General features: G+C 40.3%; 1 protein-coding gene across 4 annotated transcripts in view; it reads left to right on the top strand.

Moving 5' to 3' along the window:
* Positions 1-16079, top strand: part of MYO6 (myosin VI) — a 202908-nt gene that overhangs the window by 23546 nt on the left and 163283 nt on the right. For all 4 annotated transcript variants that reach the window (XM_019520458.1, XM_019520457.1, XM_019520456.1 and 1 more), the window contains exons 3-7: positions 4813-4886; positions 7387-7516; positions 9475-9580; positions 12280-12335; positions 15179-15276. In XM_019520458.1, coding sequence (XP_019376003.1) covers positions 4813-4886; positions 7387-7516; positions 9475-9580; positions 12280-12335; positions 15179-15276 — 464 coding nt within the window. The remainder of the gene's footprint in view (positions 1-4812; positions 4887-7386; positions 7517-9474; positions 9581-12279; positions 12336-15178; positions 15277-16079) is intronic.

Here is a 16079-nt window from a genome sequence, read left to right as displayed (position 1 = left end):
GAGGAGGGCAGGAGTGGCGTTACTCGCTTCTTTGCCCCTGGAGCACTGCAGCTGGGCCTGCCTGGCAGCAGCTGCCTCAGTCTGCACTCGGGGCAACTTCTGGCAGAATAAGCCCCCTCCTGTTGGGTAGGGGCTGGTCCTGAGCTCAGACTGAGCAGAAGCTGCAGACCTGAACAGCAGGAAAACTTGGTCTGCACTCAGGGCCCGGCCCTCCCGGTAGGCAGGAGCTTATCTTGCCAGACACTGCCCTGAGCGCGGATGAAGCGGCAACTGTGGCCGGGTTGGGCAGACCCAGCTGCAGTGTCCCAGGGGCAGAGTGGAGAGTAAACTGGTTCTCTGCCCCCCCCCCCCCCCCACAAGGCCCCTGGAGGTGGTGTCTGGCCCCACCCCCATCTCCGCCAACTGCTGGAGCGGTGAGGGAGGAGCAACTGACTGGGGCAGCAACCCCAGTTCCTGTTTCCCCAAGTATGAGCCTCTTTCCGGTGGGGGCTGCGCTGCCGGGCCAGCAGAGCTGCAGAGCATGGCAACACTGGGGGGGGCTTGCAGGGCTCTGGCCTTCTGGATGCCAATGGTGCTGCCTGCAGTTTGCTGCAGTTCTGCCAGCCCAGCAGTGTGGCCCCCATTGGTAAGGGGCTCACATTCCCCGACATTACGACAGGGGCTGCAGCCCCCAAAAAGAGCCCTACTCCCTTCTGGTGCAGTGGCCAGGTGGGGGCGTGGCCAAACAGGGTCCATGGGGGGAGGCAAGGACAGGGTTATTTCTCCTCCTTCCAGTGTCCGGTGGAGGGGACAACAGGGGTCCTATTCCACAGCAGGGAGCGAGTGTAGTGGTGATGGTGGGCAGACCCACTTGGAGTCATTATTGACTCTAAGATGAACATGGGCCGACAATGCGAGGTCGTGGTTGGCAGGGCTAACCGGACCTTGTCATGCATCCACAGGTGCATCTCGAGTAGAGCCAAGGAGGTGATCCTCCCCCTCTACGCGACGCTGGTCAGGCCACAGCTGGAGTATTGTGTCCAGTTCTGTGCGCCCCATTTCAAGAGGGATGTGGACAATATGGAGAGGGTCCAGAGGAGGGCCACCCGCATGATCCGGGGACAACAGGGCAGACCCTACAGTGAGAGACTGCGGGACCTGAACCTATTCAGCCTCCACAAGAGAAGGCTGAGGGGGGACCTGGTGACCGTCTATAAACTCACTAGGGGGGACCAGAAGGGTTTGGGGGAGACGCTGTTTCCCCTAGCGCCCGCTGGCATAACAAGGAGTAATGGGCACAAGTTGATGGAGAGGAGGTATAGATTGGACATCCGCAAGAACTACTTCACAGTTAGGGCGGCTAGGAGCTGGAACCAACTTCCAAGGGAAGTGGTGCTGGCCCCTACCCTGGGGGTCTTTAAGAAGAGGCTGGATGCCTACCTGGCTGGACTCATTTGAGTCCCGTTTCTCTTTTTGGGGTTTTTTTGTTGTTCTCCCGCCCTGGCGGGGGGTCGGGCTAGAAGATCTACTAGGTCCCTTCTGACCCTTAATCTATGAATCTATGACCCGGTTGTCAGTGGGGCTGGAGGGGAGACTAACTCTCCACCCTGCTCCCCTGTGCCTCATGGGCCATGGTGGGATAGAGGGGGACAATTAAACCCCTCCCTGGCCAGACCCCTGCCCCTGCCTGTCCTTGCTTGGGCTGGGGAGCAGAGGAGTGGGACCAGCTTGGCTGGGCTAGAGCAGAGAACCCATTCCAGAGAGCATGCTGGGATGCTGGGGGACTCTGGTTTAATTTAAACCAGGAAGGGGTTTGGGACAGACATTGCATAAACTAGTTTGAGCCAAATCAGTTAGGTCTGATACTACGTTCAATCAGGTTTATCTCAAACTGGTTTCAGCCCTTTTGAAACTGGTTTATGTGCACTGAATGTTTGTTCTGTTACAGGTTTAAACCAGTTTCTGATCACTTACACCAGTTTATATGTAATGTCTGTCCCTAGCCTTGAGGTTCATGGACTTTGCAATATACTGCACACAGTACAGGACTTTTGTTGTGTAATGAAAAAGTGAAACGTAGTTAAGCGGTATTCAAGTTTGGAACATAAATGGAATGAGGGATGGTATGTACCTAAATCTTAAGGATGGTCTTTATGTCCATATCTTACTCCTTTTAAAAACAAACAAACAGAAGAAACTGTTATCAGTGCCAAGAACAAATTCGCTTTTTGTTGTTGCTTCACCCAAACATATCTATCTGCCGAGTTCCTCATTCATCGAAGATCGATTGAAGAGATATCTTGTACATTCATTTTTGAGGACCTTGCAAAATGGAGCTGAAAATTGACACTGCCTTTTATTTTTAGTGACAGTCATATGCTAAATTATATTGTTCCTAGCATAAAATGCATAGAGGGTGAGATTTTCAGTTACCTAAGCAGGGTAGCAGCGTGGCAAAGCCCTTGCCTAGTTCTTACACTGGGAACTCTGGTGTGAGAAGCAGAAGGGGAGCACCTTGGGCTTCTCCTCTTCTTCCCTCACATCTGTAGTGACCCCAGTCTCGGGAAGGCAAAGGAACCTTTTCCCAGCTTCACTCCTTCTGGTCCCTAGAAAGAGGTAAGCCAGGGGAAGTGTGAAGATATTCTCTTGAGAGAAACTATCCAGGGAATGATTTAACCCTGGTTGTTCCCAGGTTATTTTTCTTCCAACTTTCTTCAAAATGGACGTAAGTTAAGGAAGGAAATGGACTTTTAAACACAAGAATCCTTGATAAAGAGCAGACTTTGTCCCAAATGTAGAAACTTTTTTGCCATTGTAAATGTGTCAAGTATAACCTTGCATTAGGGCTGTGTGAAGCTTTGGTCCCTGATTCGATTCAGCGGAGATTCAGCCTGATTTGGTGGCCAAATCTCCGAATCTGAATTGAATCAGAAGGACTCTTTAATCTCTTTGAATCGAGTCGGAACCCTCCAGGTCGATTTGGCACATGGAGTGTCTCACAGAAGCCTAGGGGGCTCCCCAGCATGCTCGGCAGCATATCTGGAAGTGGACCAGAAGCACTTCCAGGTCCACCAGAGAGCATGCGGGGGGGGGGGCGTTTTGGCTCCCCCTTGCTTGGTGACTGGTGTCTTCTGGGTCTGGTGGGGGCACCTGGGGTCACTCCATGGCCAATTGCAGAGATGGGGGGCACGGGGTGCCTCCTCAGCACACTCCCCAGCGGACCAGAAGTAGTTCTGGTCCATTTCCAGGTTCACCACCGAGCATGTGGGGGGCCCCTCATGCTCCTGTGGGATGCTCCATTTGCCCCAGCATTGCAGTGTTCGTGAGCTGCATTGGTACCTCAAAGTATGTAGAAAAAAACATTTAAAACTGTGTCTATGTCTGAATCGCTGATTCTCCGAATCAGCATCGAATCTTAAGATTCAGATTCGGCCTAATTGAATCACTGTCCCCAATTCGGGCCAAATCAGATTCAAATAGGGCCTGCTTTGCACACCCCTACCTTGCCTGGTGTGATGAAGCATGTGAACATGAGTACAGTCCGTGTACAGTGTACAAAATTGCTGAGGAAACTGTGACACTCTATATACAAAGCACCGCCAACTGCACAAAGAAAACAAGCTATAGTGGTCTTTAGTGCTTCTAATTCTTTAAGGGTTACCAGTCTGATGTGTTGATTGTAATGTAAGACTGGATATGTTTGCTGTGTAATTAAATCTCTAACAAAGTGAAGGAACATTTAGGAAGTTTATAGGTTAAAGCCCAAGAACAAGAAACATCAAGAATAGCTGTAGGGCAATGTTGTTATTACAGATGAAATTGGTTAACAACTCCTTCAGGGCTGGTCAGAAACAGCTTTGTCAAGCTTGAACCATTTGAGTTCTCTCTCTGTTTACTGTCTACCTCAACTGGACTTTTTTCTTCATTTCCTGAGTAAAACTGGTTCAGATTTTTTCCCCCCAAGGATAAGGTAGCTTTTCTTTTTTTAAGAAAATAGGTAGCTTTTCTTTTTTCCCCCTTATCTGTTTGTTCTGAGGTTCCAACATCTACAAAGTTTAGAGCAGGGATTTGAAATTTGACAGCGGGAATCTAGAGATGCCCTTTTCTGTCCCCATATAAATCTATTTTGATTTAAATCAAGTTATAACCATTATAATTGCTACTTTTGTATGCTATAAATGCAGTTGTTGGCTGTTGTTTTCCCTACACATCATGGCACAGATTTCAAGGATGAATTTGAAGGTGGATAAATTACGTCTCTGAATTTGGAGTAGATATTTGTTCTCATGTTTATGGGGCAGCATGGGGAAAAATGGAAGTGTATATTGAAGACATTTTTAGGAGAAACTGAAAATTGGTTGACTGATTTCCTCCCAACCCCCAATACCCATCTTGCCTCTTTTGGCAATACCCTCTCCTTTTTCCTCCCACCTTTGTACTATGTGTATTCTAACTGATGTTTTCTATGTAAGACTGCTTGCTGCAGTCCTTCCACCCCATCTAATGAAGTACGCTCTCGCTTATGAAAGCTTAAGATGAACATCTCTGATTTAGTTAGTGTATAAGGTGCAGCTCTGCTGTCTTCTGCTATCTTTCAGTGAGTCAGAGGTCGGGGATTGATACTTCTATATTATAATAGTTATCTTTTTTCCTTATTTTAAGAACATGGTGAATAGTAGGCTAAATTTTTTTTCAGACAAATATTTTTCTCTCAGAAAAATAAGCTGCTTATAGGTCATAAAAAGGAGAGGAAGAAGCATTTTTCTTAATATTATATTTTGGTTTTATGAGTTCATTTGTCAAAAATAATTGTTTATGGGTTTTTAATTGCAGGTTCGCTTATGTATTTAAATGAAGCCACACTCCTTCATAATATCAAAGTTCGCTACAGTAAAGACAGAATTTACGTAAGTTTGTATAATATTTTAATTTAAATGGTTGAAAGAGAATGATATGTTTTTATGTAATAATACTATTTTTTGCATAGTTTATCAAAGAAAATAAATATTTAAGCATCTAGGAGTGGTAGGGTTTTTCCGGAGAAAAGGCTTATGAGCCACTTGATCCAGATTTACTAACTGGTTTGCACCAAGTAGGTAATGTAGCTAAATGTTAGATTTTTTTTCTGTGTTGCTGTTGAATTCAGGACACCAGTTGTATTGCATTGTAGCAAAAACTCTATTCCTGCAGGTAATTTACTTTGCAAATAGGTCTGCTGTTACCAAAGATGGCTCCTTTTCTTCATTATTTTTGTACGAAGCAAACAGGTGCCTCCTTTGACACCTCCTAGCTCAAATGTCCATCTTAATCTTTTATATTGCTATCAAATTGCCTAATTGTACTTAATGAATTCTGACTAAATTAGATTTAGTCCTTGCCATCTGCCCTGGCAATGACAGCTGTAAAATAGAAGAGATGCTTAAAAAATGCTGGCTGCTAGCAGACAACTGTATATATGATTTTCTTCATCTTTCTAAAAAGCATTATTGAAATGGTAGGTTTAAATAATATTGTCATTAAAATCTAAAATTGCATGAATTCCTTTTTCAGTTGCTCCTTTATGTAGCTATAAATTCTTTTCCCTTTTAAGACTATAAAAGCCAGTCATCTTTAGGAACAATAGGGTGGAATCAATTTAACTGTAGGAAAAAAATAAAACAAAAACCTTTTTTTGTTTGTTGTTTGTTTGTTGGTTTTGGGTTTTTTGGTTTTGGGGTTTTTTTGTTGTTGATTTGTTTAGAGTTGACAAGATAGACAGTATTTCAACTGAAGAAGCCTTTCTATATTTTTTAAATAAATGCTACCACTGTGCTTTCCAGTGTCAGTATTGTATAAAACTTAGTTCAGGTTACGTCCTATGTAGCTTTCCCTTGTAACTTTATTAAAGTTTGAAAAAAAACCTAAGAGTGTTTGCTTGCTTTTCTCAGACTTTGTTTTAATTTGTCTAGTTACTGATACCTCTTAGAGAGCTCTATGCATTGCATACCTTTTTATGTGAAAATAACGAGCACAAAGGTGTCTGTAACAACCTTTGTGTGAACTCTGTTAATGTTGAACACAGGCAGTTAGTCATGTTGGTCTGAAGTCAGGCAGAAGGCAGGACAGGGCAAGGTAACATCTTAGAGACTAGGTGCTTCAGAAAGGCATGAGCTTTCATAGGTGACATCTGACAAAATAGGCTGTTTACCATGCAAACTTATGCGTGCCCAAACCAATTACTCTTAAGATGCTACCCTGTCCTGCCTTCTATAGAAGACATACACTGTGTTCATGGGCAAAATTCAGTTTTATTCTTGGGTTTTTCCAATACCTTCTTGGTGACCTGAAACTGCATTTTTCAGCACAATTCACCAAAAGTAAAAAAAAAAATCGTGATGGTCTAGCCCATACTTCCTAATTCAGTGAGGTGCATGCTGGTAATCCAGTGTCAATGTAGTTTTGTAGCAGCTGTATATCCTGTTAGCAGCCAGTAGAAATCTGCTGGGAGTCTGTACAAGGAAGCCAGGAGTGTCCAGATATTCAGTATTTTTTTTTCCCTCATATAGCAAAAATTACTGTTCCGGGAGAAAAATAACCTGGGAACAATCACAGTTTAATTGTTCCTGGGAGAGTAAATATCTGTATGTGTTCCTTTCTGGAGAGGCCACAGCACAATCCACTGCCATATCAGGGTGCTTTGCCTTCTCCCGCCCCCAGGGAGAAAGAGTCATTTAGTCTGGACTCTACTGCTCCACCCAGACAGGGAGCTGATAATGTCTCCATAATCCCACGTTGTATTGCAGGGAGATTCAGTCTGACTCTTAGCAGCCAGAATTGCCCTCTGCACTGCTACCCTCTGTCAATAGACAGACTGAAGGAGCCTTTAGAGCACACAGAGATGTGTACACAGGGGCTCCTTGGCTGCTTAGTCAGTACTGCAAGCTCTGCTCTTCATGGGCTGAGCGTTTGAATGGCCAGAGGTCTCCTTGTAAGGTTTTCTACCAAGAAAAACAAACCTGGGACAGTTCTCCTAGATCATTAAAATGTGTATACACAGCTTTAGACACCATTCTATCTCCCATAACAAGTTCTATGAAACTGAATTTATACTAATTTATAATTTTCTTTGGAAAATGTCATGGAAGTTTTGTTTCCTGTACAATGTTTTTCTAACAGGGCATTTAAAGATGGTATACTGAGGTACAAGAGGTCAATACTTTCGTGGTGTCACTATCAGCATTAGTTGATGTAATTTTAAATGGGATTGCTCTTCTCTCTAGTATTGCTTGTCAGTATTTATTTGTTGCTAGGCATGGTTCTATTCTAGATTTGAAATGGTTTTGCACTGTTTTAATAGCAATTGAAAAATTGCTGTTAACCAGTTTGTTGAACGCCTACTAAGGCTTTATTATGGTTTCTTTTCCACAGACCTACGTAGCAAACATTCTAATTGCAGTGAATCCATACTTCGACATACCTAAACTTTATTCTTCAGAGACCATTAAAAAGTACCAGGGTAGATCACTAGGGACATTACCCCCACATGTATATGCAATTGGTATGTATTCTGTCAGATTTTTGTCTCCTAAAATATAGATTCGTTGTTTATTTTGTCTTGCAGCTGTATGTTAAACACCATTTGTAACACCGACTGTTTTACTTAACTACAGTTTTTAAAGTAAAATAATTCAGTACTAAAATGACATCACACCTCTAGTGCCCATGAAAAAATGGACAATAGCTGCTTGAAATAAGTTTATATTTGCATTCTATTAAAAAAAAAAAATGGACTGTAAAATAAACAGTTTAACCTGTGATGCAACCAGTGCTTCATACAAAAGAGAGAGAAATGTACTAGAAGGACAAATGAAGAGTGCTATTATTAAAACATTTTTATGATATGATCAGTTCTCTGAAATAACTTGTTCTTGTTAGTGAAGTATTTGAGTCCATTTCCTTTGTGTTTCAGCAGATTGCCAGTATAAATTATTTTGCTTTGACTTTTAGGCAATAAAATGCATTTAGATGACTTGAAGGAAAAAAAGTGAATTTGATGTAGCAATTTTGCAAGTATGATTTTTAAAATGTTATGTTTTATTGTAACAGTAATATTCTAGAGTTGTAGCTAGAGCAGGGGTCAGAAACCCCCGGCACACGTGCCGAGCATAGTATGCAAGGCCATTTTGCTTGGCACACCACTGCCAGCCACGGAGCCCAGGCTGCTCCGAGCAGGCAGCTGGGAGGATGCAAGCCCTCCTGCAAGCAGACCTGGCTCCATAGGCCGGCTGCAAACAGCTGTTCTGGGCTCCAGCATGCCAGCACTCTGGCACCTTCCAAGATAGATATTGTGGTTTTTTTGGCACTCCAGCCATAAAATGTTGCCTACCCCTGATCTAGAGAAGTAAAATCTTTTCAAAAACAGCTCTGAGCTACACCTAAATCAGAGTGTGATTTGCTGCTAACTTTCTTCCATGGAGAATGAAAACTGAATCCTTCTTGTTTTTGACAAAACAACATTTTAACTGGTTCCTTTGAGCTCCTTTTTAGGATCTTGACAACAAAATAGGATGATTTGAAAGCATATCAATTAAATCACCTAGAAATGATTCAAAGTACTCATGTCTAGTATGTAGGCAAGTGTTGATCCTCTAGATCATGGTATTACACATAAGGGCCAGGTATAGACATTACACTTTTACCATTGTAAGCGATAAGAAACCAGTCTTTACCAATAACAGAAGTTCAGCACACAAAACTAGTCTATACTGGTAACAGAACAGAAGTTTGGTGCGCACAAACTGGCTTAAAGGTGGAACTTGGTCTAAGATTTGTACCCCGCCCCACAAAAAGGCGAATGTGTGTTCTGTTTGCTACTGATCTAAACTACACTACTTACAAAAAGCCATGCAATTAAAATTGATTCTGCCTCAAGCTTTTTGCTTGTCTGTACCTAGCCAAGGCATCTAGCTGAGAACAAAGAGTATAGATCACACAGACTTTTAGCATATATGCCTAGGCAAAAGTATGGAGGATTAGAGACTGCCCTAGACCTATGCACCATTGAGATACAGTCTGAAAGCCAGACAGCATCCAGTCTAGTAATACATTTTTAATAATGTGAAACAGAGTATTTTAAAAATAAAACACTTCCTAGCTGTAAAATCCATGGCTACTTATAAATAAGCTCAATTCCAGAATTCAGATAGTCCTGCATTTGTTCCCAATGGATATAGTTGAGTTGGTTTTTTTTTTTTTCTTTTCATCTTTGAAGATCAAAAATCACATGTTGGTCTGTAAATGTGAAATTGCAAAAATGGACTTTCATAGAATGTAACGCAGACTTGTGTTTTATATATGTGTGCATATGTATGTGTGTGTGTGTGTGTGTGTGTGTGAAATGTTTAGTTCCTATTTTTGAATGGATTAAATTAAGAGCTGTATGCATAACATTTAAAAATGTATGCAGGAAAGTAACTTAAATATGTTTGCCTTCACTAACATGTTTTTTTATCTTAGCTGATAAAGCTTTTCGGGACATGAAAGTACTCAAGATGAGTCAATCCATCATAGTTTCTGGAGAATCAGGAGCTGGAAAGACTGAAAACACTAAATTTGTACTAAGGTTAGTACTTAGGGAACCCAAAATTATTTAATAGTAAGTGTTTTTCATGAATATACGGATAGTTTCAATTATAATTAAACTTCATAATGGTTTATGGTATGTTTCAGCAAAACTGGTTACATTTCCCAAAGAAAAGATGCATTTAAAAATGTCAGAGTTAAGGTTAACTTTTAAAGAAATGCAAGATGTAAAAAGGATAGATGTGAGAAACAGAAGCAAGGGGTTTTTGTGGGGGGTGGGAGGTGATCAGGGGGCAGCAGGGCAGGCCCTATGAGGAGAGGCTACAGGACCTGAACCTATTCAGCCTCCGCAAGAGAAGGCTGAGGGGGGATCTAGTGGCCTGTTACAAACTAGTCAAGGGGGACCAGTAGGCACTGGGGAAGTCCCTGTTCCCCTGAGCACCGCCAGGAGTGACCAGGAATAACGGTCACAAGGTGGCAGAGGGTAGATTTAGGCTAGATATCAGGAGGCGCTACTTCACTGTCAGGGTGGCTAGGATCTGGAACCAACTTCCAAGTGAAGTGGTGCTGGCTCCTACCCTGGGGGTCTTTAAGAGGAGGCTAGATGTACACCTTGCTGGAGTCATTTGACCCCAGTAATCTTTCCTGCCATGGCAGAAAAGGGGTCAGACTAGATGATCTATTCAGGTCCCTTCTGACCCTAGAAACTATGAAACTATGAGGTTGGTTTTAGTGATACCTTTCATTGGAAAAACAATTGTTAGACAAGTTTTCAGGCACAGCTTCCCTTCTTCAGGTGTGAGAGAGAAGCAAGTACAATACAAGCTAAATATTAAATAAAACAATGGCTGGTGTTGAATTCCATAAGTAAAAGAAAACAGGCATTTAAGAGAGAGGAGGAGGGTTGTAAACTAGAAGTGTAGAGAGTTTACAGAAATAACATTAAAACAAATAAAGTTTAATTGAATAGATAACCTGATTACATAAAAGAATAGGACCAATCCAAAGTGCAAAGAAATTACCTGTGCATTACAAACTTGCTTCTTTCCCAGACCTGATGGGCAGCATGTGCCCAGAAGTTTGTCTGACATCTCAACTGTAGCATTGGTCCAATAAAAGATATCACACCTCAAAAAACTCCCAAAACACAAAAAACCAAACCCAATACCTTGCTTTTTGGATGTTTCCTGGACAATCACTGCTATAACACTCTTAACTATACTACAGCATGAAAAGGACTGGACACCCAAGCATTAACTTTTAAACTGCAATTCAGGAATAATCATATGATTATGATACTGGCATTTTAGTATTTCTGATTCCAGAACCTATGAGGATCAGGTTCTCAGAAATATTGCCACAAGGCAGAATCGTGGTAGCTTATTTGTCATAACTGCATTTTTATAGCTTTCCATGCTTGCCTTTCTTTAAGCTTAATACTAACTGAATTTTTTAGGTTTCTAACTCTGGATTCTGACATAAATATGGTTTTCCTATAATGTGGTTCAGCTCAAATTACCTGTGTGTATCTGGGTTGTTTTTTTTTTTTTAATGAAAAATGGTGCAAGCATTAAAACCAAACAAGAAGCTGTAAGAGTACTAACAACTGGTATTGCTCAATATTGGTTTAAAGATACCTAGAAGCAACCTTAAATCACTTCTTGTCTTAATGGCTACATTTGCTGCTATGCTTTGCTTAATGACACTGGAATATCGCAGCTAGAGAATACTGCTCAGTTAAGATGACACTTGTAGCTGATTTGCTTTGACAGAGCAGTGTAATGCAGACAGTTAACTTGTTAATTTTTTTTACCTCCTTTCTCTCCTCTTCCCTTTGCACATATCACAAATTTCCCTTTTCTCCTGTATCCTGTACTCCATTGTTTCTATATACCCCATTTCTCCTGCCATTTGCATCTCCAAAAAGATGACCACTGCTTGTAGTCACTTATCTTCACAGTATTTGTTGTTTCTTGACAGTGTAGGTTGACACCCACTCCTTTCTGAGAACATAAAGAGGTGGTAGGAATTTTGAAAGCAGGCATCTTATCTAAGTACAGCCACAGGCCTTGGTACATCTGAAAACAGTAGGAGAAGGCAGCCATTTTGAGGGATGATTTGGGGAATTTTCAGAAACAGTGTGAAGGTTTTCAGCCTCTGGTGAAAAGGAAACAAACTTTATGAACAGTAATAGCAGAAAATTGTGTATCCTTTTAAATACAAAAGAAAACCTTCAAATTTAGCCTATGCATACAGAATCTCAGTGGGCTGTTTTAAAAGTATTTACAAAAAAAAAAGGACAAATAAGAACTGACATTGGATGCTAAATTTTTCAAGGGTCTATTTTTAAAACTAAAATTAACTGCTAAGAGTGACTTAAACTTCCAGAAGGTTTATTCTGTGCTGTAATTTTGTGTTGGATACACTATATGTTATTACATAAATCACAAGTTTGTTTGTTTATATTCACTTTCTGAACACTCACAAATCTGAATATTATTTTTAAAATACTGAAATACAGGAAAAATACATTTGAAGCCAGCACAAAATACTTATTTTCCTGTAAGAAAACTGCAGGCAAATTGTTTTTATATATATTGTGCATACAAAGAATGAACTGTAAAGGGCCAGCCTGATACACAAGCACACGTATACATGTGCGCTTTCCTCAGTCAGACCAAGGCAGCATGACACTTAACATGGAAAATATGGACCTTGGCTTCTCATTTTTCTTCACAGGTATTTGACTGAATCCTATGGTACTGGTCAAGATATTGATGACAGAATTGTAGAAGGTATTGTAATTTTTTAAACCAAACTAAGGATTCCACCAAATGAACTGCAACCTATTTAAATGCTATACAGCAGTGACAAAAATAGAAGTGTCATTCGATCTTTTGGGACATAATTGATCAACAGACTGCTCTGTTCTCATCTAATTTTTGCAAAGCTGTTTCTAGGTTTTGCTACTGTCTTCTTTAGAATGTTCCCTTTTATATGAATTGTGTAAGGACAGTTACTGTACAGTCATTGATAACACTGCTTTTTACTGGGAAGCACAGTGGGCATTTATATATGTGCTCTGGGAGGCAAGGGGGGCGCTTTAATTAGCATAGCTCCGAGAGCCATGCTAATTAAAAGTGCCCAGAGTGTCACGTGTTGGAGTGTCACGGAGTGACACGGTATCTCGGTGTTGAAAATGGCGGTGGGGTGCTTTGAACTAAAGCTCATTGAAGGAGCTTTAGTTTAAAGTGCCCCAACACCATTTTTCAGCACAGGGACACCAACGCATGTGATACTGGAGGCTGCTGGAGAATGTTAATTTCCACACTCCAGCAGACACAATTAATAGAGTTTGCTTCAATGTGCTGGAATTACAGAGCATTGGAGCAGGCTCCCTGCACATGTATAGGAGCCCATAGAGTGTGCTTTTACTAAAAAGTCCGATGAAGGACAAGCTGTCTGTTGAGAATAAAACATTCCTATTCCTTTGTGGATCATGTTAATTCACCTGTGTTGTAAAGCAACTCTTCTGAATGTTACTTCTATTTCATTACTAGGTTTACATTTATGTCATATTCATAGATAAGGCCAAATGACACGATTATTATAATCTGTTATGACCCACAGAATGCACGTACAATTCCTATTTGAGCTAGAATTTAACTTTTAGAAAAATTAGTCTTGAATTGTGTGTGTGTGTGTGTGTGGGGGGGGGGAATCTGAGTAATTGAGACTCCCCCCAAGCTTCTGTGGTGGTTCATTTACACCTCACTTCTAGTTTGATTTGGTCTAATTTAAACTTCCAGCCATTTGAAACTGCTTACAGAGAGGTGGCAGGTTTTTACTGTTTTTTTCCCCATAGGTATGATAAAAACAAGCGTGATACTGTTTAATTGCAACTGAATAGACATGCATCCAAATCCATGTATGTACTGTGGGATCTCAGAAAATGACTGATAGGTCCCATGCTGCTTGAAGCTGCATTCCATAACATTCATTGGTGCCTGTAGGTATTTTTGAAGAAAACTTTTGAAATTTGTTTTTTTTTTCTAGAATACCATCATCTGTTGCATGTTTGAAGCAGTTTTTAACAATTTTTAAACACATTCTTAACAAGCATGCTCACAAAAGCTCTATTGTTGGAGAACCGCTTGCTGCTTATTTATCCCATAATCTATGTTTGGAACACTGGAAATATTACCCAGGATATTTTTAATTCTTAATATTTACTGAAGAAATATTAATATAACAACTTTGAAGAGACTAGGTTTTCAAACATCATAAATTTGAAAGGTGTTTTTTTTTTGTTTTTTGTTTTTTGTTTTTTTTTTTTACAGCAGAACCAAACAAAAGCAGCAGTATAGAAGGTTAGCATTGAGATGGTTGTACTAAAGGGCAGAAAGAAAAAAATGCCAAGTAAAGATTGCTGCTTTGTTGTTCTTAATTTTATGTAACTGTTTTAAGTTTCATATCAGCAATCTCATCCTCATGGCAGCAGACTGGTAGATTATTGTCAATAGGAATTTTAATAGGGGGGACCATTCTACTGAATTCTTACTTTTCAGAAGGTATTTTTAAGCTATTGGCTTGTTCATAGCTACAGCTCACAATAGACAAAACAAGAGAGAAACAGTTGCTATGCCTTCCACTCCTGCTTTTTCCTAGCTGGCAAAATGAGGTCTTTCAGAAGCTTTGTGCTGCACAGCTAGTAAACATTTTTAAATGGCTCAAGTTGTGCATGTTTATCTGTGCACTGGATTTTTGTAATGCACTCTGTAATGAGGATGTCCTGAAAGATCATTTTAAAGCTACTGCTAATGCAGAATATTACTACTTGCTTATTTAGCAGTTAATGGTCTTTTTTAAGCTACCTTTTTAAGTCTTTTTTTCAAGTCAGTGATGCATTTTGTCTCTTAAAATGTTTCTCTTGGTTTCTGTTGTTGATTTACTAATGTCATTTGTGCATGGTGTTTAGCGCTATATATATATTTACCACTATGTGTGAGAGGGGAAAGTAGGGAAAATAAGTTTTGGGGGCAGTCTGCTTGGTGTTCAAATTGACTCATATTGAATATATTGTTTACTTCAGGAAAATAGCAGCTGAAATGCTTTCAGGGATGGCCACTGAGTTTTTCAAAGTATGTACTCAAGAACTTTGCACCTGGTATAGAATGCTTAATTTTTTAACCAGGAGATGTTTCCCCAATATATTATCATTTGGAAAAAAAAAAGAAAAGATGTTATTGATTCTGTTTTTAAAGGGTAACCTTTAAAAAAAAATTCAAATCTTATTCTAAAGTATGCTGAATGCAGTGATACAATTTACTGTGCAGTAAAAGGGGATTGCAGCTCATCAGCTGCTCTGTCCACATCCGTTCTTTTACCCTATGATGACGAGAAGCTGACTTACAGTAGCATTTCCACTGTTTAGCTTCTGTGTTTAAAATGGGGCAAAATTGTGCCAAAGGCAGTTCATACAGAGAAGCCATCTCCATGATAAAGTATTTCATGTTTTACCCAAGAGCTATTTTTTGTCCATGCACTGAATAAATAGTTATTTTAATACTATTTTAACTTGTTTTGAATAATTTGTGAATGACATTTCAATTTAAAATTCAAACCCATCTTTTAACAGCTAACCCACTCTTAGAAGCTTTTGGGAATGCAAAGACTGTTCGCAACAACAATAGCAGTCGTTTTGGAAAATTTGTAGAAATTCACTTCAATGAAAAGGTATTGGTACTTTATTATCATCTGACTGAGTATTCAGTGTTGGATTTATTTATTTGGTTTGATATAGGTTTTGGTGGGAAGCACTTAAACAAAGATTCATAATTTTGGTTTATTGTAAATAAGTTTGTTTACATGAAGATTTGCAGGTCCTTTCTTACGCCTTGTTTTCCCTATTAAAATGTTAACCCTTTACCACTTTATAGTAGCTATGGTATTTTGTTTTTTCCCCCAAAATATGGTGTTTTCTTTTTGTCCAAAACTGATACACTAATGAGAAATGGACTGAAATACTCCCTTGACAAAAATTGCCATTTTCCCAGGCTTAAGGGACCAGCTTGAGTTTGACCTTGAAAAGAGAACTAAAACTGCTTTAATTTACAAAAAATATATATTTCTATCCATTTTGAAGAAAAATATAATTCTTAACGGGCTTTAGCTTGATTACTATGATCTAGGTGCACAGATTTCATGATATACTTGTATGAATATGGACTGTATGTTACTTACGGGTATGGTCATTATTACATCAGTACATTAGTACCAGAGGAAGGTAATCCCCAGGAGGGTCAAAGGGGGCAGGAGAGCATATAAGCCTCCGTGGCTCACTAAAAACATCCGGGAATGTCTCCTTGCCAAAAAGGAGGCTTACTCCCAATGGAAAGGAGGGGTCATCACTAAGGAGGACTATTCTGCAGTTGCTCGGGGATGTAGGGGGATGGTTAGGAAGGCCAAGGCAGAGATGGAACAGGGGCTGGCTTCCCGGATTAAGGACAACAAGAAGTCCTTTTTTAAATACATAGGGA

This window comes from Gavialis gangeticus, unplaced genomic scaffold (assembly GCF_001723915.1).
Source record: "Gavialis gangeticus isolate Ggan-Ray unplaced genomic scaffold, GavGan_comp1, whole genome shotgun sequence".
Taxonomy (NCBI): Eukaryota; Metazoa; Chordata; order Crocodylia; family Gavialidae; genus Gavialis; species Gavialis gangeticus.
Note: the sequence above shows the minus strand (reverse complement) of the source record. Positions and strands in the feature narration are given on the sequence as shown.